The sequence below is a fragment of the Petaurus breviceps genome, unplaced genomic scaffold (assembly GCF_028583685.1).
Source record: "Petaurus breviceps papuanus isolate PSGF00001 unplaced genomic scaffold, PetGlider_PUasm1.0 179, whole genome shotgun sequence".
Classification (NCBI taxonomy): domain Eukaryota; kingdom Metazoa; phylum Chordata; class Mammalia; order Diprotodontia; family Petauridae; genus Petaurus; species Petaurus breviceps.
In genome coordinates, this window is record NW_027185779.1 from 5393315 (window position 1) to 5420169 (window position 26855).

General features: G+C 36.7%; 1 protein-coding gene across 1 annotated transcript in view; it reads right to left on the reverse strand.

The window, feature by feature from the left end:
• The window catches only part of TMEM67 (transmembrane protein 67), an 87317-nt gene that overhangs the window by 35152 nt on the left and 25310 nt on the right, over positions 1-26855 (reverse strand). Inside the window, exons 8-18 of the mRNA XM_069086641.1 lie at positions 23567-23721; positions 23359-23467; positions 22253-22339; positions 21434-21499; positions 19979-20135; positions 16993-17116; positions 13923-14028; positions 10110-10166; positions 8677-8775; positions 6101-6199; positions 5777-5863 (exon numbers count right to left, since the gene is read on the reverse strand). Coding sequence (XP_068942742.1) covers positions 5777-5863; positions 6101-6199; positions 8677-8775; positions 10110-10166; positions 13923-14028; positions 16993-17116; positions 19979-20135; positions 21434-21499; positions 22253-22339; positions 23359-23467; positions 23567-23721 — 1146 coding nt within the window. The remainder of the gene's footprint in view (positions 1-5776; positions 5864-6100; positions 6200-8676; positions 8776-10109; positions 10167-13922; positions 14029-16992; positions 17117-19978; positions 20136-21433; positions 21500-22252; positions 22340-23358; positions 23468-23566; positions 23722-26855) is intronic.

Here is a 26855-nt window from a genome sequence, read left to right on the forward strand (position 1 = left end):
GGGAAGGCTGGGGGGGGAGGGAAGTAGGAAGCACACGCTTTTGAAAAGAGATGGGATAGGGCAGGGTCAGGCTAAGGCTGGACACCCCCTCATGGCGGCGGCAGCTTTGGGACAGTGATGGAGAGCATGAGCCTAGCAACCCATCTCTCCCCCTAACCGCCCCCTGCCAAGATGCTGTGCGCCCCCTGACACTGCCCCGACCCCAACCCCCACAGGGACGATGGTGAAGTATTTCCTGGGACAGAGCATGCTCCGGAGCTCCTGGGACCCAGTGTTTGCTGCCTTTTGGCAGCGTTATCCCAACCCCTACAGCAAGCATGTGCTGACGGAGGACACTGTGCACCATGAGGTAACTCCTGATCAGAAGCTGCTATCCAGGTTGCTTCTTATTTTTTGTTTTAAATTTTTTTTAAATTTTATTTCTGATTTACACCATTCATTTCCATCAGATTTTGAGTTACAAATTTTCTCCCCATTTTTCCCCTACCCACCACCCCAAAATAGCAGTCCCACAGGATATCCCCTCCTCCAATCTGCTCTCTCCCATATTTTCTCCCATACCCCTTTTGACTTTTCCAGTGGATCTCTATGCTCCAGTGCCTGTATATCTTATTTCCCAATTACATGTAAAATAGTATTAATAATAGTATATATATTTGAGTATTTGATTTTAAAACTTTCAATTCCAGATTCATTCCCTTCCTTCCTTGTCTCCCACCTTTACTGGGAAGACAAGCAGTTCAGTTTAGGTTGTACATGTGTGGCTAAGGCAAAACAATAACATAGTAGAAATATTGTAAAAGACTGACTATATTTCCTTCCCTCCTATCCCGCCTCCCACTTGTTCTATTCTCTACTTTGATCCTGTCCCTTTTCAAAAGTGGGTGCTTCCAACTTCCCTCCCCCCCAGACTACCCTCCCTTCCATAATCCCCCCTCTGTTCCCTTCACCCCCTACTCTCCTGGAGAGTGAGATACCCTATTTAGTATGTATTTCATTCCCTCCTCAAGCCAAATTCAATGGGAATAAGGTTGACCCATTCCCTTTTGCCTTCCATTCTTCCCTCCATTGTAACCATTTTCCCTTGCTTCTTCTATATGAGATAGTTTACCCCATTCTGTCTCTCCCCATTTCCTCTCATTATATTCCTCTCACCTCTTAATTTCACCTTTTAAGTAGCATCCCTTCCTGTTAAATTGGTCCTGTGCCCTCTATGTATACCTGTAAACATACATACACACATTCCATATGTATTCATATGCTCATATACCCTCATAATATAGACATATATATTTCTATTCCCTTCAACTACTGAGAAAACTTTCATAAGTTACAATTATTGTTTTTCCATTTAAGAATGTTAATAATTCAACTTTGATATGTTCCTTATGATTTCTTTTCCCTGTTTACCTTCTCATGCTTCTCTTGCTTCTTATATCTGAATGTCAAATTTTCTATTCAACTCTGGTTTTTTCAGCAAGAATGCTTGAAAGTCCTCTATTCCACTGAATGACCATATTTTCCCCTGAAACATGATACTCAATTTTGCTGGGTAGGTGACTTGGTTTTAATCCCAGATCCTTTGCCCTCCAGAATACCATATTCCAAGCCGTTCGATCCGTTCGATCCCTCAGTGTAGAAGCTGCCAGATCCTGAGTTATCCTGATTGTGTTTCCACAGTATTCAAATTGTTTCTTCCTGGCTGCTTGTAATATTCTCTCCTTAATCTGGGAATTCCGGAACCTGGCTATAATATTCCTAGTTTTCTTTTTGGGATCTTTTCCAGGAGGTGATCGGTGGATTCTTTCAAGCTCTATTTTGCCCTCTGGTTCTAAAACATCAGGGCAGTTTTCTTTGAGAACTTCCTGGAGGATGATTTCTAGGTTCTTACTTTGATCATGACTTTCAAGTAGTCCACCAATTTTTAAATTATCTCTCCTGGATCTATTTTCCTGGTTGGTGGTTTTTCCCATGAGATATTTCACATTGCCTTCTATTCTTTCATTTGTTTGGATCTGTTTAACAGCATCTTGATTTCTCATAAAGTCACTAGCTTCCATTTGCTCCAATCTAATTCTGAAACAATGATTCTCCTCATTGAGCTTTTGAGATTCTTTTTCCACCCTGGCAAATTTAGCTTTTCAAGACATTCTTCTCCTCGTTGCCTTTTTGAGCCTCTTTTGAGTTAGTCTATTTTTTAAGGTGTTATTTTCCTCAGTCAGGCTGTTGACTCTCATTTTGTAATTTTCTTGCATCATTCTCATTTCTCTTCCCATTTTTCCTCCACTTCTCTTATCTGCTTCTTAAGGTCTTCTGTGGCCTGTAACCAGCCCGTATTTTCCTTTGAAGCTTTTGGTGCAGGAGTTCTGACTTCATTGTCTTCCTCCTGTTCCATGCTTTGCTCCTTTTTGTCCATAAAACAGGAGTCTAATGTTGGAATCTTCTGTCTGCTTTGTTTCCTTTGCCTGGTCATGTTGCCCCTCAGTCATTGATCCCTGGGCTTTTTGCCACAGTAGGACTCTGCCACCAGACAGGGGATCTTTTGTCCCAAATGCTACGGTTTTCTCAGCTGCCAGAGGTATTACATGGGTGCCCTCTCTGAGGCCTCCACACGCTCTGGCAAGCTGGACACACACCCCAGGACCTCCACCCTAGACTGCAATCAAGATCCAAGAAGGTTAAAGCAAGAGCAATTACCCCTCAGACTGGTGCTTGGTCCCCCTACACTCTGCAGGCCAGGAGCTGTGCTGGCGTCTCAGCGGCTTCTCGTTCAGATCAGCAGCAGCTGTGGCCGTTTCCAGATTTATCAACACATAGTTACAAAGGACAAAGTGAGAGGTCAGTGCAGTCTGGACTTTGGGACACAGTAAGTGGGAGTGCGTGGCTTTTGCCCCTGGGACGAGAAGCCGCTGAGATGCCGGCACAGCCAGCCAGCGCCACGTGGAAGCTTCAGACTCCTATTTTGAGAGAGAGAAACAAGGAGGGAGGTGAAAGAGTTTACTTCTAACCAGTACCTTCTGTTTCTCTTTGTGTCCTGAGAAAGATGAACTATTAAGTTCTCTAATTAATATCATCTATTTTATTATAATTCAGACATCTCCTGGCACCACAGTCATTTCATTTCTGGTCACAGTGAAATACTAATGATGTCTTAAGATATGAAAAATATTAACAATCCACCAACTCATTATACTGCTTACTACTTCCTATTCCAAATGACTTTACTGATTATGAAAAAACAGTTGAAATAAGGACTGTGTATATTTGTTCCATCATGTCTACTCAAAATGCTGGAAATGAACTTACATGATGATGAACAAAATGAACTATGTCTCACCCACTAATAATTTTAGGATATAATGTAGGTGAAAATAATTAGCTTCATTTATTACTCCTTCTCTAATCTGTCATTTTTCTCTAGATCTCTCCTTTGAACTGCTCTTATTTAGCTCAAGTACATGTCTCATCCCATTTGAACTGGAAGTTCCTTAAGAACAGGAGATGGAGCAGTACTGGCACAGAGTAGGCACTTAATAAAGATCTCTCTTTCTCTCTTCTCTCTCTCTCTCTCTCTCTCTCTCTCTCTCTCTCTCTTCCTTCCTTCTTTCCTTCATTCCTTTCTTTCTTGCTTGCTTTTTTTGGAGGGGGAAAGGCAGGGCAATGGGGGTTAAGTGACTTGCCCAAGGTCACACGGCTAGTAAATATTCTACCTAGCTGCCCCCTTAATAAATATTTCTTGAACTAAAAAAGTCATTAGTAAAATATGTAATGTTCCAGAAAGAGGCATGGCACAAGTTAACCATGTCTTCAAATATTTAGACTAAGTTAAAGAGCTCCAATCCTTTTCAACAATGCTTTGTCTGTTAACTATTCACCAATTTATTTTTTAGTAATTATTATTATAGATTGTCAGGATAGTTAGGATAATTACATAATACCAGAGTAAATGCATGATTATGTTCTCTGAATCAGAATTCAGGTTTCATGGCAATTACTTTGAGATCCATTAAATGTGATTGCAGAACAGTCTATATGAATGTAAATGCTATTAAATTCCATAGAATTAAAAAAAAAAGTAATTTTGTTCCAAGAGGATTCACGAGTGAATGCATCAAGCATGATATAATCTACATGATACAACTGTATTCATTTGGACCACTATTGTGACTTCTCTAAAAAATTATTTAAAACACTGTTATAGAAGGATCTTTCTAACTATGACAAATAAAGAAAATTTTTTTCTAAAGTTTTTTGTTTTAAAGATAGTTTCTAATTTAGTTAAGAAGGGCAATGTGGGATAGTGGATAGTGTGCCAGTCTCCAGGCCAGAAAGACTCAGTCAGACACTTCTCTAAGACTAAGTTGCAGAGAAGATACTGACTTGCATTAGTTGAGTGTTCTCACATGTGAGCTTGCCATATCAATGAAATCACGAGCCCAGTGTCCATCCCTGTTATTTTCCTCTACTACCACATTAAAATAAGTCCCTTTACCTAACATTAAACATACTATTCTTAGAAAGCTTATCTTCAAAGAGGCCATGTGACAAGAGGGTTAGAAAGCCAGCTTCAGGGTGGGAAAAGCCTCCGATTCAGTCCCAGTCATGACACACACTAGCTATAGGAACTTGGGCAAGATTTTTTACTTCTCTGCATCTTAGAAAACTCACTAAGACACGTGGTCAAATTGTTGGAGATCTATCTGTGAGGCAGGGGAATCTGCCCCACAAGGACTTTCCTAAGTTATTAGAATCAAAAGTCTGGACTCGGTCAAAAAAATTATTTTAAAACTTAACCTTTTCAAAGGATATGAACAGGCAGTTTTCAGATAAAGAAATTAAAGCTATCTATAGTCATAGGAAAAAATGCTCTAAATCAGTACTGACTAGAGAAATGAAAATCAAAACAACTCTTGGGTATGACATCACACCTATCAGAGTGGCTAACATGACAAAACACAAAAATGATACAAGGAGAAGATGTGGGAAAATTGGAACACTCATGCATTTTTGGTGGAGTAGTGAACTGATCCAACCATTCTGGAGAGCAATTTGGAACTATGCCCAAAGGGCTATAAAACTGTGTATACCCTTTGACCCAGCAATACCTCTTCCATGTCTGTATCTCAAAAAGATCATAAAAATGGGAAAAGGACCAACATGTACAAAAATATTTGTGGCAGCTCTTTTTGTGGTGGCCAAGAACTGTAAATCAAGGGGATATGCATCAATTAGGGAATGGCTGAACAAGTTTTGGTTATGAATGTAATGGAATACTATTGTGCTATAAGAAATGATAAACAAGTGGACTTCAGAAAAACTGGGAAAGACTTATGTGAACTGATGCTGAATGAAGTGAGCAGAACTAAGAGAACATTGTACACAGTAACAGTCACATTGTGCAATGACTAACTTTGATAGATTTAGCTCTATACAGCAATGCAAGGATCTCAGACAACTCCAAAAGACTCATGTTGGAAAATGCTATCCATATCCCGAGAAAGAACTATGGAGTCTGAATGAAGATCGAAGAATACTATTTGCTCTCTCTCTCTTTTTTGTTTTGTTTTGTTTCTTCTTTCTCATGATTCATTCCATTAGTTTTAATTCTTATTTACAACATGAATAATGTGAAGATATGTTTAACATGAATGTATATGTAGAGCCTATATCAGACTGCATGCTCTCTTGACAAGGGGGGAGGGGAGGTAGGGGTAGAAAATTTAGAAGTGAATGCTGAAAACTAAAAATTAACAAATTAATTTTTTAAAAAACTTACCTTTAAGGCAAAAGCACACCCCACATAAGTGACAAAGTTTTCTTCTTGGTCTGACGTTGGTAACAAAACAGAGACAGTCTTCTGTGCCTAGAAGGAAAATCATGAGGCTATAAAACCGTATGTTCTTACCCTCTTTGACACTAAATATAACATATGTTCAGTGAAACTGAAAATAAGAAAAAAAATGACACATTCACTAAATGCAGCAAACAATATTCTGGGCAGACATGAACCAAAGAAAGAAAAAGAATCATTTATAATTACAGCTGAACAAAGTTACTTTGAGAGTGTGTCGGTTAAGGGTGATGTAAAAATCTTACTTACTTTGAAAAAAATTAGCCAGTAAAGACCTGTTCCCGTAGCGATGATAAAGAAAACATTAGCTAGATCTTCAGCATAGTACAATAAGAACTTCATAACTATCTGTAATTATTAAAAAAAAATACAGCTATTGAGAAAATTAAATAATATTCAAGGAAACATACTAATAGGCTTGATCTAATCATACCATCATTTTGAGAAACAAAATATTCTGTACGTTTACAATGTTTACCTTTATGGTCATCTGCTTTACATATATCCCTTAATTCAATTCAATATTTACTAAATACCTCCTATGTTCAAGCCATCAAAGATACAAAGACAAAAACAAAACAGCCTCTGTCCTCAAGAAGCTTACATTCCACTTGGAGTTGGGCAGAAAAGAACAATGTGGACATGGCTAAGTGAATACATAGTTAAGTACGAGGTAAATTCTAAGTAGCTCTGTCAAGGGAAGCCCTAACAATGGGCAAGCAGGGAAGGCCTCTTGTAGAAGGGGGCACCTGAGTCAAGAATTCCAAGAGACAAAGTGGGGGGGGGGAAGACGGAAGTTGGAGGGAAGAGTCTGTACAAAAGCAGACTAGAAGCAAGAGGCAGAATATCTGGGCAACATGATATGGCCATTCTGTCTAAGAACATGAGGGGGAGGAGCTGGAAAGAAATCTGGAAATGTAGAAATGAGCCAGAGTGTAGAGGAAGAGAGACAGAAGATAGGAGAAGAGGGGAAAGAAAAACATAAAGAGAAAAGAGAGAAAGAAGAGAAGAAGAGGGGGGAAGAGGGAGGGAGATAGAGAGAGAGAAAGAGAGAGAAAGAGGAAGGAAGAATACAAACATTAAGTGCCTACTATTATGTGCCAGGCCCTGTGCTAAGTGCTTTACAAATATCTCATTTAATTCTCATCACAGTTCTGGGAGGGTGGGTGCTATTATTATCCCCATTTTACAGATAAGGAAACTGAGGCAAATAGAGGTTAAATAACTTGCCCACAGTCATGCATCTAGTAAGTGTCTGAGGCTAGATCTCCACTCAGATTCCAGAATACAACTCTATCTTCTGTACCATCTAACTGCCTCCAGCAGCTAGAAAAGAGAAGAGAGAGGACAAGGAAAGAGAGGAGAAAGGAAAATGGAGAAGGAGAATGAGAAGAGAAGCTTATATGTGTTAAGCAGGAATAGTTGTTTTGGCCATACAACTACTGGGACTCTCCTCTCTCAGAAGTTGCTGAACATTTCCCTATTTCCCTCTTTTCCTTACTGCTTCCCTGTTGGCTCCATTCCTCTCCCATGACCCCTTCTCCCCAAATCCTGTGAGAGTCCCTGACTTAGGCCACAGGAACCACTACTAGCAGCCTGGAGATGGGGGAGTACCTACTTCTTGGTAAGTGGAGAAGTAGTGTGAGTGAGGGAAACATGGAGAGTAATCTCTTCTCCAGCTGCCAGGGCTGCAACTGCAAACGATGTCTTTCTGGCATCCTAAGCTGAAACTCTGAACACATTTTCTTTTTTTCCTACAGAAAGTATTATATGTGGTAGGGAAGTTCTAAGAGAACTATACTTATTTCAGGTATCAAGGAGCCGTGAATTTACTGGCACAGATATTCCTTCTGCTGACACAGAATGCTACATTTCTACAACATAGATATGTGGCCAAAATATTCATCCCCTGCGTGAGCCTGGTCATGTGAAGCTTCTCCAACCTTAACAAGCTGGTCCTCAGAAGGCAGTCATATAATTTATCACTGGGCTCATACTCAAAATCTTTCAAGGATGTTAGGAAATTAAAAGGCTAATCCTCCACACTTCAATGAAATATTAAAGAAGGATTAGCAGACGTACAGCTTTGCTTAAATGGGCTTTTGGAGGATGAAGGGTATGGTTCTAAAATCATACCACCCCTTACAACATTGCTTCTATGGAAAAATGGATTCCAAGTTCAAAACAACCAACTTGAAAAAAAAAATGTTAACACTTCATTCCTTAGCTGCAGAGTTCCTCTATTCTTCGTAAGCTACTAGGTTTGTTATACCTTTTCTTTCTATCCTACAACTACTTTTGCTAATATAGGCTAGTTCAATGTACAATAAAATATCTAGTTTCATTTTTATTCTCTACTTTCACCATAATGGAAGCTAGTTAAGGTCCTGACCAAGGTAATCCTAATAAATAAAAGAACAAAATAATTATGCTATCAGTAAATACTTAAGGTATACTGAATAAATACTAAGTGTACTGAGATCAGGAAGAACACCAATTTAAATTCAAATCCATTATAATAGAAACAAAATCCAAGTTAGTGTGCAAATCTTGCTTTTCATTTTCCAGTAAGTATCCCAAGTCCCAAGTCACTCATTCTCTCATTTACATATTTTTTCTAATTCAAGTGCATACTACATGTGCTATATTGTACTTTGACCTGGGGGAGATACAAAAATAAGCCAACAAAGTCAGTGACCTCAGAGAATTTGTAACCTGTTAAGTCATATCTTCACCTTCTTCCAGCTTCCTGGGAGAAAATGATTGTAAAAAAAGGTTTATATTTGAAAGAACATAACATTTCTAAAAGGACAAAAGTTTCATACCTGCAAGTCAACCATAGGACTTCCTATGTGTCTCTTCCATCCTGCAGTCTTTAAAAGAGACAACAAAATTGCTAGCCCTCCCAATACACCCAATGCAATCTAAAAAAAAAAAAAAGGTATTGTTTTTAGAACTTAGATAATTCAAACAAGAGTTAGAGAGCATTATGAAATGCAAAATGGATAATTTTGATTACATTAAATTGAAAAGTTTTTGTACAAATAAAGCAATGTAACCAAGATTAGGAGGGAAATGGAAAATTGGGAAAGAAATTTTACAACCAATGTCTCTGATAAAAACCTCATTTCTAAAATATACAGAGAATTGAGTCAAATCTATAAGAATACAAGTCATTCCCCAATTGATAAAAGATAAAAAAATATGAACGGTCAGTTTTCAGAGGAAGAAATTAAAGATATCTATAAGCATATGAAAAAAATGCTCTAAATAATTATTGATTAGAGAAATGCAAATCAAAACAATTCTGAGGTACCACATCTTACCAGTCAGACTGGCTGAGATGACAAAACAGGAAAATGATAAACGCTGGAGAGGATATGGAAAAATTGGAACACTAATGCATTATTGGTGGAGTTGTGAACTAATCCAACCATTCTGGAAAGCAATCTGGAACTATGCCCAAAGGGCTATAAAAAAGTGCATACCCTTTGAGTCAGCAACATCACTTCTAGGGCTGTATCCCAAAGAGATGACAGAAGGGGGAAAAGGACCCATATGTACAAAAATATTTATAGCAGCTCTTTTTGTGGTGGCAAAGAATTGGAAATCAAGGGGATGCCCATCAATTGGGGAATGGCTAAACAAGTTGTGGCATATGAATGTAATGGAATATGACTGTGCTATAAGAAATGAGAAGCAAACAAACTTCATAATAACCTGGAAAGACTTCTATAAACTAATTCAGAGTGAGGAGAGCAGAACCAGGAGAACTTTGTACACAATTACAGACACATTGTATGTGTGATGACTAACTTTGATAGACTGGGCTCCTCTCAGCAATGGAAGGGTACAAGATAACTACAAAAGACTCATGATAGAAAGGGCTATCCACATCCAGAGAAAGAACTAGGGTCTGAATGCAGACTGAAGCAAACTACTTGCTCTCTCTCTCTTTTGTGTTTTGTTTTGTCTTGTTTTGTCCCTTCTTTCTCATTGTTCACTCCATTGGTTATAATCCTTCTTTAGAACTTGACTAATGTTTAATGTGAAGGTATTTGTAGATCCTATATGTGACTGCATGCTACAGTGGCGGGGAGGGGGTAGGAGACAGGGGGGTAGAAAATTTAAAACTCAAGGAATTGTAGAACTGAATGCTGTAAACTAAAAATAAATAAATTATTTTTAAAAAGAACTTAGATAATTTGTAAAAAAAAAAAAAACTTCCAAGAATTACGACAAAATAATATTAACTCACCTTAGTTTGGGTATATGCTTTTTCTTGGTTCATTTCATATATGACTGAGAAAGAAACCTGATATTTAAAAAAAAACACATAATTAATTTAACTGATATGAAAAACATTGGTATTTTTATCTTAATAATATCATCCAACATTAGAAAAATATACTACGTATGAATATATATTTATAAATATAAATAAAATGAATATCAATTCACTTAAAACTAAAATGCTAATATAACAGATATGTTGATATAGGCAGCTGGTAGTGTAATGGATTAAGTTCTGGGCCTGGAGTGAGGAAGATCCGAATTGAAACGTACTAGCTGTGTGACCCTGGACAAGTCACTTAACCTTTGCCTCAGTTTTGTCATGTATAAAAATGGTAGTACCTCCTTCCCATGATTGTTTTGAGGATAAAATGAGATAATACTTGTAAAGGCCTTAGTACAGTGCCTGACACATAGTAGGTGCTATATAAATGCTAGCTATTGTTAATATTATTATATTATTCATGAATAGCTTGTTCTCTCAAGTGTATTATTCATAATAAATCCATAAATACTCCTTTGATCATTTAGAAAAGACAATTATTATCACTAACTATAATACCTGGTTCACTCAGAATGTCATAGTATTACATTTCCACTTTTGAAATCCTACAAATTCTTGGAAACTTACCATAAATGCCATCTTCTTACAGGATTCTTGCATTTAAGCCTGGAAGGGCCACAGCAGATCATTTAGTACAGCCCGTGCATTTTATTTATGAGGAAACTGAGGTCAAGATTTTCCTTAAACAGGAGTCTGATCATAACACCCCCCAGCTCAGTAAACTCCAATTGCTAATTCTAGGATCAAACACAAACTCCTGGGTGACAATGAAAGTCCGTCATAAGCTGGCTCCAACTTCCCTTTACAGCCTTCCTACTCATTACTCCCTTCATGTTCTAGCCAAATTAGCCATTTTAATGCTTCTCAAATAAGACCCATTGCTCATCTCTGTGCTTGCTGTTCTTGAGATACTTACTGGAAAATGAAAAGCAAGATTTTCACACTAACAATCACACTCCATGCTTGCACTGGCTGCTCCTTATTCCTGGAAATTATTTCCTTCTCACCTCTATCGCTTAGAATTCTTAGTATCCATCAAGCTTAGTTCAACAACTGTTTTCTATAGTAACCCTTTCCTTGTCCCTCCAGCTGCTCCTACCTCCCTAAAGCAATGAAACTTCCCTAAGGATATTTTAAATAGCATTATATATTGTTTCCTCCAACAGAATGCAGTAAGAGTCTCAAGGCCAGGGATTGCTTTTTCCTGTCTTTGTATTTCCATCACCTAGAAGGTACTTGGCAAACAGTAGGTGTTTAATAAATACAGGTTGACAGACTGACTAGACAAGGTCATACAGTAAAAAAGTAGCAGTCAGGATTTGAACTCAATTGTCCCTGGTCATTCACATTCCCCTAAATGGAAATTATTTCTCTCCTCAGAGCTTTCTCAGTTATAATTGTATGTATCTCTCAAGCGTTTATTGTGATCTATCTTGTCTATACTAACTTGAATTTATGTCCTGTCCCTCTTACTAGTTTGTATGCTTGAAACATCTTTCTTAAATATATGACTGATACACACTGTCACTGTGTGACAGAATCATAAATCAGTATAATATCAAAAAGTTTGGAGCATGGGTCTAAGAATGTAAAACTAAAGTCAAGTAAAATTTAACAAGCATAAAATATTGCATCTGTTTTTTAAAAAATCGTTATACAACTTCTTTGCAACTTGACTAATATTTAATGTGAAGGTATTTGCAGAAGCTACATTGGATTGCATGCCACCATGAGGGGCAGGGGGAAGAAAAGAGGGGGAGAAAATCTGAAACTCAAAAGCTTGTGAAACTGAATGTTGTAAACTGAAAGTCAATAAGTAAGTAAATAAATAAATGGTGATTACACAAGTACAGACTGGGGGGAACATGGCTTAGTAACAACAACAATAACAATAGTTCACATGGGAAAAAAATGAGCTTGGGCTCCTTTTTTCTGGGATTAGCCACAAGCTCAATAAAAACCCTTAATGTAATGTTATTTCTTAAAAGCTACTGAAATTTTAGGCTGCGGTAACAGAAGCAGACTATCCCAAGAAAGGGAGAAGATAGAGCCACTGTATCTAAACCAGACAGTCATTTGTGGCACTGCGTCCAGTTCTATGCAACACACACTAACAACAAGGAAAAACTTGTGTGTCCAGAGAATCGTTTTCAATCATGTACAACTCTCTGTGACCCCATTTGGGATTTTCTTGGCAAAGAAATTGAAGCGGTTTGACAATTTCCTTCTCTGGCTCATTTTACAGCTGAGGAACAGAGGGAGACAAGGTTAAGTGACTTGCCCAGGGACACATAGTTTAGTAAGTATCTTAGACCAAATTTGAACTCAGGTCCTCCTGACTCCAGGGCTGGCATTCTATCTACTATGCTACCTAGGTGCCCTAAGGTCATCATAGGAAAGCAGACGTAGATACACTCTGAATACTTCATAAGGCCCAATTAAACCAATGAATAAGTGGAAGATATAAGGAGAAAGATTTTAGTTTAATGAAAAAGAGAAATGTACTAGAAATTAGAGGTATCTGAAAATGTAACACATTGCCTCAAAAAGTGACAAGCTCCCTGTGACTAGATGTGTTTAAGCAGAGACTAGATAACCAAGCATGAAGAATGGAATAGAAGAGGGAGGTGAAGAATCACAGAGCCGGAAGGAACCTCAAAGGAGATCTAACCCAAGTCATACTTGAAGAGGAAGTGCCTCCTACAGTACTCCCCAAAGTCATCCAGCTTCCTTCCACCTGAAGCTCTCTAGAACTGGGAAGCCTGCTACCTCCTTTAGATGGTGCTAACGCTTGGGGAGTCTTCCCTTTTGACCCCAAATCTGCACCTGCAACTTCAAACCAACACTACTCATTCTGCTGATGACAATGGTCCCTTCTAATCCTGAATCTTTTATAATACAACCTCTAGCACCTTTGAATCTCCCAAAATTGAGACTTAGAATCATAGGGTTGAGAGCTCAGAGTAAGTGATCTTAGAAATTTAGTCCAACTGGTTCAGAGATTCAGAGACTCACTGCATCCTCTCCCTATACTTCAAGTGACCAGGAAAAGGCTTTTAAGTTAAAACAACTAATTACTTCTGTGCTCAACTCCCCAGTGAGAATGTGAACTTAAATGAGAAAGGAAAGAAATAGAGTAGGTAACAGGAAAAAAAGAAGGTAGAGAAAGGAAGGGGGGGGGAGGCAGGAAAGAGTATACCACACCTCAGATTACTTGTGTGTTGGCCTGAAAGACAATTCGTTTATTCCTGGTCTAGAGCTGAAGGAGCAGGACCTAGATGACCAGTGACCAACACAAAGAAGTTATAAAGAACTGAGCAGAGGGCCGAAACAGGGAATAGCACTACTTCCCACAAGCAGTACAGATAATATAGCTTACTTATATTTGTACCTATCTGAAGATTGAAAAAGATTTGATGAGTTTCCTGTCAAAATAACAACAGCCAGAATGGATGCAGCACTTTTAAGGCTTGCAAAGCACTTTACAAATATTACCACATGTCCTCACAACAACCCTGTGAGGTAGATGCTATTATTACTCTCATTCTACAGATGAGCGAATTGAGGCTGAGAAGTTCAGTGTCTTGCCCAGAGTCACAGAGATAGGTTCTGAGGCTGAATTTGAACTCAGGTCTTCCTAATTCTAGATCCACTCTCCATTTACTGTGACATCTAGAAACACATTTGTTAGGAGAGTTGAAGTTAAGAACTCACCATCACAGACTGGCTCTCTGGATCCTGGATCTCAATATCCTTGTAGGAAACAGTAATTAGAGGGGGATAAATGTTTCCACTATAAGTGCTGGGTACAAGGCAAATACTGTTTAAAAGAAAAGAAATTCTAATTGGTAAATATATAAGAGAACAAGACACAAGATAAAATTTAGATCTTCCTGACTCTAATCTACTGCACCACTTAGCTGCCTGATAAATACTAAGACTAATTCAAAGAATTTTAGAGTCAGAAGGGACTTTGAAAGTGGAATACAATCACCCATCCAATACAGAATTTCTTTAAGATCATTCTTGACTGATGATTCCCCTTCCAATGACAGGGAGCTCGCTATGCAAAGAGACACCTTATCCTACTCAATAGACCACTCTACTTAGAAAGTACTGTACTTTCTTCTGTTGTTTTAAAATCTACCTCTCTATGTAACTTCTACCTAGTGCTAGTTCTGCAAACTAGGGCAACAAAGAACAAGTCTTCTTTATCTTTTATATGACAGACCAAGTATTTGAAGATAGCTATGGTATCTTTCCTTATGCAGACTAATCATCTTCAGTTTTTTCAACCTACTTTTATGTGGCTAAGCCATATGATTAGTATACAATGATAACTCATGACATGAATTTCAGACCCTATAGCATCCTGGCCAGTGTTGTGTGTATATGTGCGTGTGTGTGTTGTCAATGACCCGCCTAAAATGTGGCATCCAGAATTCAACGCCGTCCTCTGGATGCAGTTTGACTCTGGGAGAGTACACTGCTACTCTGACTTCCCATAAACTAGACATTACTTGGATTAATGTGATACAAAGATGATGACAACAACAACAGCAGCAGTTTACATTTAGATAGTACTCTAAGGTTTGCAGAGTGCTCTCTCACATGCTAATCTCATTTGATGTACTCTAACATTGCATTAGCTTTCTGAAGTAACTATTTCGTTCTTTTGCTTTATTTTAAGCATATGGTCAACTAAGACTTTGAATCCTTTTTTTAAATATTTTTCCCTATTCTATACTGATATAACTTATTTTCCAAACTTAAATCTAGACCTTATCTTTATTCAAATTAAATTTTATTTTGCTGGTTTCAACTGAGCAGTTTAGCCTGGCAGGATGACTTTTAATTTTGGTCCTTTAATTTGATCTATTCTGTTCCTCCCTCTTAACTTTGAAGCACCTGGAGATTTCATATTCATGACCCCTATTTTTATTCAAGTCATCAATAAATGACTAGTATTTCACTGGAGATCTGTTTCCATTGATCAAATGAGCAGCATAATTTGGGAGTAATTGTTCTTACTACCTAAAAAATCTATCCTCATAGAGTCCATTATTTCATCATCTTATTTATAAAGAAATGGTGGGGCACACTGTGTCAAAAATAAAGCCAAAACCAACACACACTAAATTTATGATTTTCCCTTGCTCTGCCAAACCTAACAATTTTATCAAAAACAGGACATGAGGTTAGATATGCAGGACTTCATTTGGTCCTAGAGACTCAACTGAAGTGAGATGCTCCCTCCTTAATCTACCTAGCCTAGAATTCAATTTCTCCTATGTACCTATTCTACATTTTACAGTTTGGAAACTACTTTCCTTGCTAATGAAGACGGGGTTTAATGTTAAAGAGTTCTACCTTCTTTTTGTCATTAGTTGACATTATACATCATCCCCAAACAGTGGGTAACCTTTCCTCAATCTTTTTGTTCCAAGATTTTTTAAAAGCCCCTTTGTTATCTTTAGTTTGGGGGGGGAAGTGTTTTGCTTTTGCTATTGTTAGCAAACTTCTCATTCTGGACTTTTACCTTCTTGATAGGGTTGTGTTGCTCTTCTGTATTTATCCAAGTGCCTCTCTTTCCATCTTTTGCATGTCATTTTAAAATGAGCATCACAGTCACTCTTTTTTTGCAGATCTCTCCATTTTTTCTCTTAATTATTATTTGTGACTGTATAGCTAGAATTTTATCTTACATTCTTGATAATCATAATTTTTGAGAGTTTCCAGGATTACCATTCTTTCTCTTAATTTTTTTTACCAACCTGCTGTTCAAGAGTCTAGGATATTGGGCTAATTATCCCCAATGTTCCCTTTTTTCTAACATGAACCCCAAGATGATATGGTCACTTTTCCCAAAAGTTCCTATCTCTTTCACATTATCAACTGTTTCTTTCTTATTGGTCAGATTAAGTGAAGAATAACAATTTCCACTGTTGTTTTCTACCTGATGAGGGACAAAACAGGCAGTAAAGAAAGTCAATACTTTATCATTTGTCATAATCAATTTTTAAAGAATCAGATTTTTAGCAATTAACCCTTCCAGTTTGGTCAGAAGTACTTGCAAAGCACTACTGTCTGTAGACCCCATATTTTGGGGCAGTCTAAATACACTCCTACAATAATATAATTCATTCAATTGTACAATTAACATTTATTAGGCACCTATAACATTCAGTGTATGCCAACAGGTGCTATGGGACTGTACTTATGATTTCCCAGGTGAGGAATCTCCTTCTACTAATACAGGTGGCACCTTCTCTTCAAGTGATAGTCTTATAGCATTGCCTCGAGCAGTGAGAGAAGATAAGTGACTTGCCAATCTGTATTAGAGACAAAACTAAAACCCAGGTCTTGCTGGCTTTGATATTGGCTCTTTATGTCACACTCCCATGGAAGATACAAATAAGCCGTGATTCTAGCACTCTTAACTCAGTTGTTGAGGTAACAACTATCTATTCCTTGTGTATAGTTGCTCTTCTTGTTCTATTAGACCTGTTTCTTTTGAATAAATTATACCCCTTCATAGCCTTGCTTCAATAATTAATCCTATTCTACCAAGCTGACTGGTACCCAAGAGATCATCAAACCTGCTTGTGTTAGAATTTCAGTTTCAATTTGTAACTGTTACTCTGTATTGAGCTGGATTACATCCAAGGCCATAAACCTTATTACACATCAACTTCAATTATTTTCCCCTGAGATTGCTGGGCACTGCTTCTTGTGCTACATATAATATAACCAAGACCAAATATAGTATTAGACATTTATTCACCTTATTGTTAACATGGTGGCAATTCGAATTACCCTTGGCCGACTCCCTAAGTCACTCTCTCGTCCACTTAGTGTGTCTACCAAGAACAGGCGGCGAGTCAGAAGCCACTTGGCATTGTTGCTGTCTTTGTTGTCCAGAAACAAGAGAATGGAGGAAAAAAAGAACAAAGATGCTTTAGTTTTATACTCTGGTGTTTCTGTGATTTCACTGGTCTAAGTGCTTGCCTGCTGATCTCCCAGCTAAGAGATACTAGTCCCAATCAAGGAATATCTCCAGCTGCTCCCTAAAGAAGCTGGTAAGGGGGTCGGATTAGCCACACCCCTAATGCATCTTTCCATTGTTTTTTGGGTAACCTGTCACTTTGCTTCTTTCCAAACTGTGGGGTTCCATGATTCAGATCCATGTAGCATTACCAGAAGAAAACTGATCTTAAAAGAGGTGGGCTCATATGGCAGTGAGACGTTTAAGGTCATTGAAAGCTCTGCAAAGTTTACAAAAGGCATGGAGGAGAGAAGAGAAAGGGAACAAGGATTTATGAAGTGCCTACTATAGGCCAGGTCCAGTGCTAACTAAGTTCCTCACAAATATAATGAAAATGGTACTGAATGTGGAGTCAGAGGGCCTGTATTCCCATCCTGATCCTACTAAGGTTATTTCACCTAGGGCAAGTCACTTTCCCTCAACCTCAGTTTCCTCACTGTAAAATGAAGGAGTCTGATTAGATGGTCTCCCGAGCGCAGTACAACAGTAAGTCATTTACCCTCTCAAGGCTCCTGGTCAGGGGTGGCTACTACCTATACCTAAGGATCTTGGTGGCAAGTCATATATTAATTTTATGATCTATTGTATTTGTTTATTTTGTTAAATATTTCCCAATTACATTTTAATCTGTTTCTGGCACAGGGCCAGTGTTTAATGCTCCTGCTCTAGGCACCTCTATAACAAATTGCACAGAAGGTGTCGACCTATATTGGTAGAGGGAGTTTATACATATGAGCAAATATGTATAAACGAGCTAGCTCTATTCACTGCACCACCTAGCCGCCCCAGGACACTGGCTTCCTTGTTGTTCCTCAAACAAAACATTCCATCTCTCAGCTCTGCGCAGTTTCTCTGTCTGTCCCCCAGGCCTGGAACATTCTCCCTCAACTGCACCTCCTGGTTTCTTTCAAGTACCAACTATAATTCCACCCTTGGGAGGGAATCTTAGTCCTAACTCTCTTAATTCCAGTAACTTTCCTCTTACTTCTTACTTATCCTGGAGCTAACTCGTTTATACATATTTGCCCATTATCTCTCTCATTAGCTGGTAAACTCCTAGATTGTCTTTTGCCTCTTTTTGTATCCCCAGCACTCAGCATAGTGTCCAGCACATAGTAGGAGTTTTATAAATGCTTACTATTAATTGACTGACACACACAAACACACACATCTTAGAAAGACACTATAAATGGACAATGAGTTGGACCCAGAGCTGAACAGAAGAGTGGTTAGGATTGGCTTTGGAAAACTACTGAGTTCTCTGAATAATCTCACATTTGTCCCTTTTTAATGTTTTTAATACGAATATTCTTCCAGTGTTACTATCTGACTGTAAGTCACAGAACCCTCCAATCTCCAAAGAGGTGGAAGGAAAGATCACCCAAAAGGCAATGCAGAAGCCCACAATGGAGCTAAGAAGACTATAGTACATTACAAACAAGGAGTTATGTAGCAGAAGATGTCAACAAGGAAATAAATTAAAAGTAAAACTGTTTTTAATGACTTAGTAACAGCATCTTCTGACTCTCTTAATGAAGAAAGGATTCAGGATCATAGGCTACACAGGCCTTTGAATTTCGCAAACCATACTTTTTCCTGAAGTCATTTTCTCCAGCACTGTGCCAATTTGTGATCACTGCCCATTATTGGCATGTGAACTTTATGATGTTCAAAACTTCCATAACTGTCCAAGAAAAATTTGGGAAAAAAATGCACTCAACAAAATATGCAAAATAAATATATTTTGCTTCATATAAAGGAGACTAAAGAGAAAATGGTAGTAAGAATACTGGTGGTAGTAGTTCCAGCGTGATCCTGGTAATTAAAGTGCCTCCATCACACCTAATTATTATTTCCATAACTTTAAGTTTTCATCAATTTGGAAAAATAATTCTCCTCAACTAATCTGAATTGGTGAGCTTCTGCTAAAGACAGGACTATTTAAAGTGGAAAAAATGTTCATCATTTTGAGAAAAAGATCCCATGTGATTTCTATAATGTTCCTTGGGAAGTTTTCAGTGAGGCATCATGTCAAGGACAACAATGAAGAGTCTAACTTCACATAAAATAATACAACTGAAATAAAAAATAAGGATATTAATAGGATATTAAGTCTTACATTCATTAACTTACCTAGACAGCTAGGTATCACAGTAAATAGAGTGCTGTGTCTGGAGTTAGGAAGACATGAGTTTAAATCCAACCTTAGACTCTTACTAACTATGTGACTCTAGGAAAATCACTTAATCTCTGTCTACCCTAGTTTCCCCAACTATAAAATGGGGATAATAATACTCCCAGGGTAGTTGTAAGGATAAAATGAGATAATTTTTTTTTTTTGCCTTTTTTTGGAGGACAATTGGAGTTAAGTGACTTGCCCAAAGTCACACGGCTAGTTTCTGTGTTAAGTGTCTGAGGCCAGATTTGAATTCAGGTCCTCCTGACTCCAGGGCCAGTGCTCTATTCACTGCGCCACCTAGCCACCCCTATGAGATGATATTTATCTCATTCATCACACTGTTAACTCCTTGTGGGTAAGGTTGCCTCTTTTTGAAGTGCTTAGCACAATGTCTAGCACACAAATAGATGCTTAATGTTTATTTATTAATTGATTGATATTTGTATAGTGCTTTACAAACCTCAAAACATGAATAAATGCTAACTATTATTATCATTACCTATTTGAGTCAATTTAAGGCATATAAGATAAATATGAAGGTCTTACCTTGGTTCACAAAGATTTCATTGTGCTGAAGATTTAGGTTTAATATTGGTACAGCCCAAAGAAGTCGTTCTTGGTTTTCATTAGTATACTCAAGATACACATCATAAAATACTGGACTTGTAAAGTCTGTTAAGATCTTGGAGATGGGAATCACACACTATTAAAAAAAAAAGCATTAAACTTTAAAATTCCATTAGTAACCTTCAAAGATATTTTAAAATAAATTTAGGGGAAATTTTCATCAAAATACTTTGAATAAGGACATATGTGTAACTCCATGCTTTCTCTAAAAACATTAAAATTCATTTTAAATGGGAAAAATTGGTAAACCAACAAGCAGAGAATAACTAATAGGTGTGGTGTCCTAGTCAGAAAGGCAAACTTTGCTCATTAGAAATCATGACAAATGTAAAGCCGCTAGTTGTCTTTTGGCCACCAAAGTCTGTAAAGCACTAAATTGTATCCTGATAATATGATAAACACGAACTCATCTTTCAAACTGATCAGTACAATCCACTGGCAGGATGAGGCTAATTACATTATCTTTCCTGATAAGGCGATGTACGTAAATATTTAATTATATTTCAAAAAATACTCCACAATTTAAATTTTCATTTATGGTCTAGCCAAGAATGGTGCCAAAAGTTGCAGTTACAGTTTCTACCTTCGAAGTATGGCAAAGCAGTAGTAGACTTAAAATTGAATGTATTAGTATCTGAATACTAGATAGAATTTATCTAAAGTAAGAGCATTCAACTATTGTTGTCTTCTAGTCAATTTAAGTGTGCATTATAAAGCTTATTATTGCAACATCAATGGAATCTTACTGATCAATGGCCCCAAAAATAGCTTTATTAATCATGCCCCTAAATTCCATCAGAGTTTCCAGAAAATTGTAAAATATAGTCATTTAAACTATGAGTAGGTATTGGGACTCAATTAGGATAAGTGACATGTAATATATATGCATATATACATAAACACACATGTAGAATTTTTTAGAGAAAAAGTTATAATAAAAAATACATAACTTTCTCCAAAAATTTCAACATTAGACATAACCACCTTTTTCTTTATATGTGTAAATCTAGGCAAAAAAAACATGATTATGAAAATCTATTATTATTTTAAGAACAATACTTACTGCCAAGGAATTAGGAAAAACTTGCAAATCAATTTGAGAACCAAAATGACTTCATAAAATTTAAAAACATGTGATACTCTTCTCATACCGTTACAATTATGTGGATTTTCAGAGTCTAGACAGTGTTAGCTACATCTTATTTTATCACTATTTGGCAGTGAATCAAGAAATTTCATTAATTATCTAAAACATTAGACAATATTTTCTCAAGGAAAAACATTTTCCTCCAGCATTACTGGCAAGTTTGTCTTTTTTTTTAAATGAGATTTAAGTACAAAATAAAAGTTAAACTTGATATACTTTAAACTTACAGCTTGCAAATAAGTTGTTCCAAAGGTATAAGCAGCATTCAGTCTGACCTCTGTGTCTGGACAAAGCTACATCAAAACAGTCAAACAAGTAGAGTAATGAGACAGTTCAAAAGCAAAGGGTCAGTTTATCAACAGAAAACACGTAGAGTATAATAATAATACACCTGAATGATATTGGTGTGGGCTCTCTCACACAAGTGGTCAAACTCAAAGAGAAAAAGTGGTCATTAACTCATACTTAAGGATCCCTGCAGGCCACACATTGACTCAGAAGGCTGTGTCCTATTTTACTTGTATTTATTTTGTTACATGTTTTCAGTTACATCTTAGTCCAGTTTAGGTTATACTCCAGTGTATTATGGGCCACGTACTGCTGTGTCTTACATTATGAGAATGTGCAAAATTAAAGGAAGACACTGTATTGAAGTTGTTCTTTATTACAGTGTGGTTTAAGGTAAATACTAGATAACTTAAAAAACTAATAAAATAATGATTTAGATTTATACAGAGCTTTGTAATTTACAAAATACTTTTTTTCAACTGTTGTATCATGTAGGCAGTATAGATAACAGATCCAATTTACAGATGTGGTAGAGTTAAAGAGGGTGCTGGACTTGAAATAGGAGACCTGGGTTCAAATCTCAGCTCCAGGACAGCTGTGACCCCAACCATGAGCCACAATCTCTCAGTTTAAGGTGTAATATAAGTTTAACATTTAAAAGGATGCTCCATTTAAAACAGTGATGGGTTTTTTTTCTTTTATACTGAGAGTAATTTTTAAAAGTATATTAGTAATTCTTTAATTAGAATTATGCTCACCTGTAAAAGGCCTCCTTCCAAAGTCCTCCACTCAAGAAAATTTCCTCTCACATCATAGGAAGCTGCAATGAACTTTACCTTCAAATGCTAACGACGAAAGGCAAAAGTTAAATTAAAATGTTACATATTCTTACATCATGATAATTTTGAGAAAAATAACATTCATTGCTAAAATACCAAATATTAAATACTAACTGATTCTATTTTTAAATTAGATTAATTTAGTCAAAACCATAGTCAAGCATACTGAAGAAAAGCACATAAGTTTTGGTATCCTAACTATTAAAATGGATTCAAGATTGAAAAATACAGCACTTTTGCTCTTGGCATCTTGTTTTCATGTATAAAAGAATCTTTTTTTAATAGATGAATTAGAAAAGAAAATAAAGTTTTCCCCACTTTCATGGATTCAAGGGCTCAAGGCACCTTGAGCATGCAGGCAAAGGCCCAAATGCCCTATTAGGTCAATCTCTAGGATGCTGGGGGCATGCCATGATAGAAATTTTCTGTGACTTGGGTATGAAAATCATCATTTAACTCTTGTATCTCAAGACTTTTGTCAGGGGTCCACAATATGAGTTTCCCTAGCTTTACAAATGACACCTTCAGGACTCCTGGGGGACAGAATTCTGTCCCTAAAGAGATAGCATACTGTATCTAAGATCTGTATGTCCCTAAATGCTAGGAACTGCCACATCAAATGTGCAGAAGTACTGACGGAAGGCAAACATTAACAACTGTATTATTAGTTGCTAAAAGTAGTTGACATCAGGGGCAGCCAGGTGGCTCAGCGAGTAAGAGCACCGGCTCCAGCGTCGGGATGACCTGGGGATCGAATCCAGGCTCAGACACTTAGCACCCACCCAGAAACACCTGGCTGTGTAACCTTGAGCAAGTTACTTAACCCCGATTGCTTAAAAAAAAAAGTAGTTGACATTAGGAAATAAAGTTAAGGTTCATTTTTAAAAATAGGAATTTAAAATAACTTTGTGACAATTAAAAAAATATGTCTGGCAACTTTTTTTAACCACTCTAATTAGTTCTTAAATTTAGATGTTATATAATTCTTGTAGTATTGAATTTTAAGGAATTAACAACATATCTACCTGGTTTTGATGTTTAAAGCTGAAACCTGTAGAAAGCTGTGTAGTTCTGAGCACTTGAGGTGCTAATCCTAACTGGTCTCCGTAGAACAACCATGGAAGATTCTGTCTCCTGAAAACAATTTTTGTTTAAACCATGGAATTTCTATTATTAAAATTTGTACAAATAGTTGCATGAACCAAAAAAGTACATCAATAAAAATGTTCATACCAGAATGATATTGAATGAACAGTGCCTAGTCCAGCAGTATTTTCAAAGATAAACCGAAACAAATGACAAGCATCCAAGGAAGCAGAGTCCCAAGAATTCATGTTCATCACACACATATTTCCAAGGGCTTGGCAAGATGTAAGATTAGAATATATCTTTAAGGAAAAATAGAAATAAAATTTAGTATGACTATTAACAAACTAAGCAAAAGTTAGCATAGAAAATTAAATTTAGCTTTGACTTTGATTATTCTAATCCAGCAGTCTCCAATTTTTGAGTCTCAGGTCCTCTTTTACTCTTAAAAGTTGTTGAAAATTTTGTTTATGTGGATTATATCTATCAATGTATACTCTATCATCAATTTAAACTGGTAAACTATTTGTTGATACATTTAAAATAGCAATAATAAACTCATTACCTGTTAATATAAATAACACACTTTTTATTTGAAAGATAACTATATTTTCTAAAACGAAAGTGAGAAGAGTGGCATGGCTTTATATATTTCTACAAATCTATTGCCCGGCTTAATAGAAGACAGTTGTATTCTCCTATCTGCTTCTACATTCAATCTGTTGTGATATATTGTTCTGGTTGAAGTACAATAAAGAAAATCCAGTTTCCCACAGATATATGGTTGGAAAAGGAAAGAGTATTTTAACAGTCAAATGACATCTTAGTATTATTATAAAATTAATTTTGACCTCATGGACATCATGAAAGGATCTTGGGGACCTACAGGGTCATCTGACCATACCTTGAGAACCATTCTTCTAATCATTCCATTTGTTTCTCCCTCATTCTGGAAAATTCTATTTTCTAGTCCAGAAAATATGAACCTCACCTTAGTCTCCTATCTCTATTACTATCTGAGTTTTTTCATATTCCTAGGACCACAGATTTAAAGCTGGAACCCTGAAGGACATTTAGTCCAGCTCCTTCATTTTAGAGATACAGAAACAAGCCTAGAGACAAGAAGTGACAGAAGAACTAAGACTTGAACTGGGGCATCATTCATATATTTGTATATGTGTGTACACATATATATGCACATATATGTATATATGAATGATAAAATATAAATATTATGTCAAAAATATAAATAAAGAATGTTATATAAAAAGTATACTCATTTAATTGCTGGAGAACAAGTGTACTCATTTAACTGCTGATGTTATTGGAAACCCGAAATATCTTTGAAGTAATAAACATTCCCTTTGACACAATAATTCCACTCACCAGGAATACCCTGAAAGTTATTAACAAAGAAAAAAAAGCACTATTTATTGAAAAATGCTCATAGCAGTATTATTCATAATTTTTTTGAGGGGGGAAGGCAAGGCAATTGGGGTTAAGTGACTTGTCTAAGGTCACACAGCTAGTTAAGTGTCAAGTGTCTGAGGCCGGATTTGAATCCAGGTCCTCCTGACTCCAGGGATGATGCTCTATTCACTGCACCACCTAGCTGGCCCAATTCATTTTTTTTTAATAGGAGGGAGTGATCTAAATTGCTCTTAGACTAAATGTTCAATAATGAGAATATGGTTAAATAAGTTTTACTACATTGAGTTAATATATTTCATTGTTATAATAAATTATATTGTAATGCCATTAAGAATATGAAGGATACATAAAGTATAGAAACACCCTTGTGAAATACTGAAAAGCAAAAAGAGCAGAAAGAGATCAAAATAATCTTAATTGTGATCATGTTAAAGGATAAATGAATGAGAATTAGTGAAAAAAAAATACTGATGAAAGCTTAAGAGTGTTTAAAAATATTTTATGTACTAAAATTCATATATTTAAATGTAAATAGTTGCAAAGAAAGTTTAATTGGTATACTGATGCTTAATAGTAAATTTATTATTATTTTTTAAGCAAAAAAGGGATAGCAAAGGATTTTATGGTGTGCTGGTTATGGCCTATTATGAAATTAGGTTTCTTCATCTATTGTTCTTAGTTGACTAGTGGATTACATCTTTGCAAGGTGCATTTTTGCATAAAATCAAACTGCTTCACTAGTGAGAAATATACTCTTGTTTCTTTTTAGTTTTTCAGTTCAGTGTTCCCTCTTGACCACTCACTAAACTCTTATTATCTCACTCAGTTCTCGGTTTGTTTCTTTTTTTTTTTGAAGGGGGTAAGGCAAGGCAATTGAGGTTAAGAGACTTGCCCAAGGTCACACAGCTAGTAAGTGTCAAGTGTCTGAGGCTGAATTTGAACTCAGGTCTTCCTGACTCCAGGGCTGGTGCTCTATTCACTGCGCCACCTAGCTGCCCCAGTCTGTTTCTACAGAAGAGATGACTGACATGTAGGTACCATTAGCAAAACTATCATTTCATACTACCAGCTTTGCCTATAAGATCCACAAGTTCCTTCTGATGATTCGTCATTCCTTCCTTTCCAAGGAGGGGTGAGACTTATTCCAAAACCCAACAAATTAAATTCACAGTTAATTATATTAAATATATATATTAATATTTTATATATATCTAAAAAAAGTAAGAAGAAGGACATGGCCTCACAAAAGGGTGGTGCCAGCAAACAAGGATTGAGGATTGAGAGCTGAAGCAGCCCAAGGTTCAAGATAATTTTGATTGCATTAAATTAAAAGGGTGTTATGCAAACAAAACCAGTACAACCAAGATTAGAAGAAAAGCAGAACGCTGGGGAAATAATTTTTACACCCGCTGTGTCTGATAAAGGCCTCATTTCTAAAATATATAGAGAACTGAGTCAAATTTCTAAGAATACAAGTCATTCCCCAACTGATAAATGGCCAAAGGATATGAGCAGACAATTTTTAGATTAAGAAATTAAAGCTATCCATAGTCATATGAAAAAATGCTCCAAATCACTATTGATCAGAGAAATGCAAATTAAAACAATTCTGAGGTACCACCTCACCCCTAACCAATTGGCTAATATGACAGAAAAAGAAAAATGCTAAATATTGGAGAAGATGTGGAAAAATAACACTAACATTGTTGGTGGAGTTGTGAACTGATCCAACCATTCTGGAGAGCAATTTGGAACTATGTCCAAAAGACTATAAAACTAGAGTGGCTAAGTGGTGCAGTGAATAGAGCACCGGCCCTGGAGTCAGGAGGACCTGAGTTCAAATCTGGCCTCAGACACTTAACACAAAAAACTAGCTATTTGACCTTGGACAAGTCACTTAACCCCAATTACCCTACCTTCCCCCCTCCATAAAGCAAAAAAAAAAAAAAAGACTATAAGATTGTGCGTGCCCTTTGATACAGAAATATCAATACTAGCTCTTGTA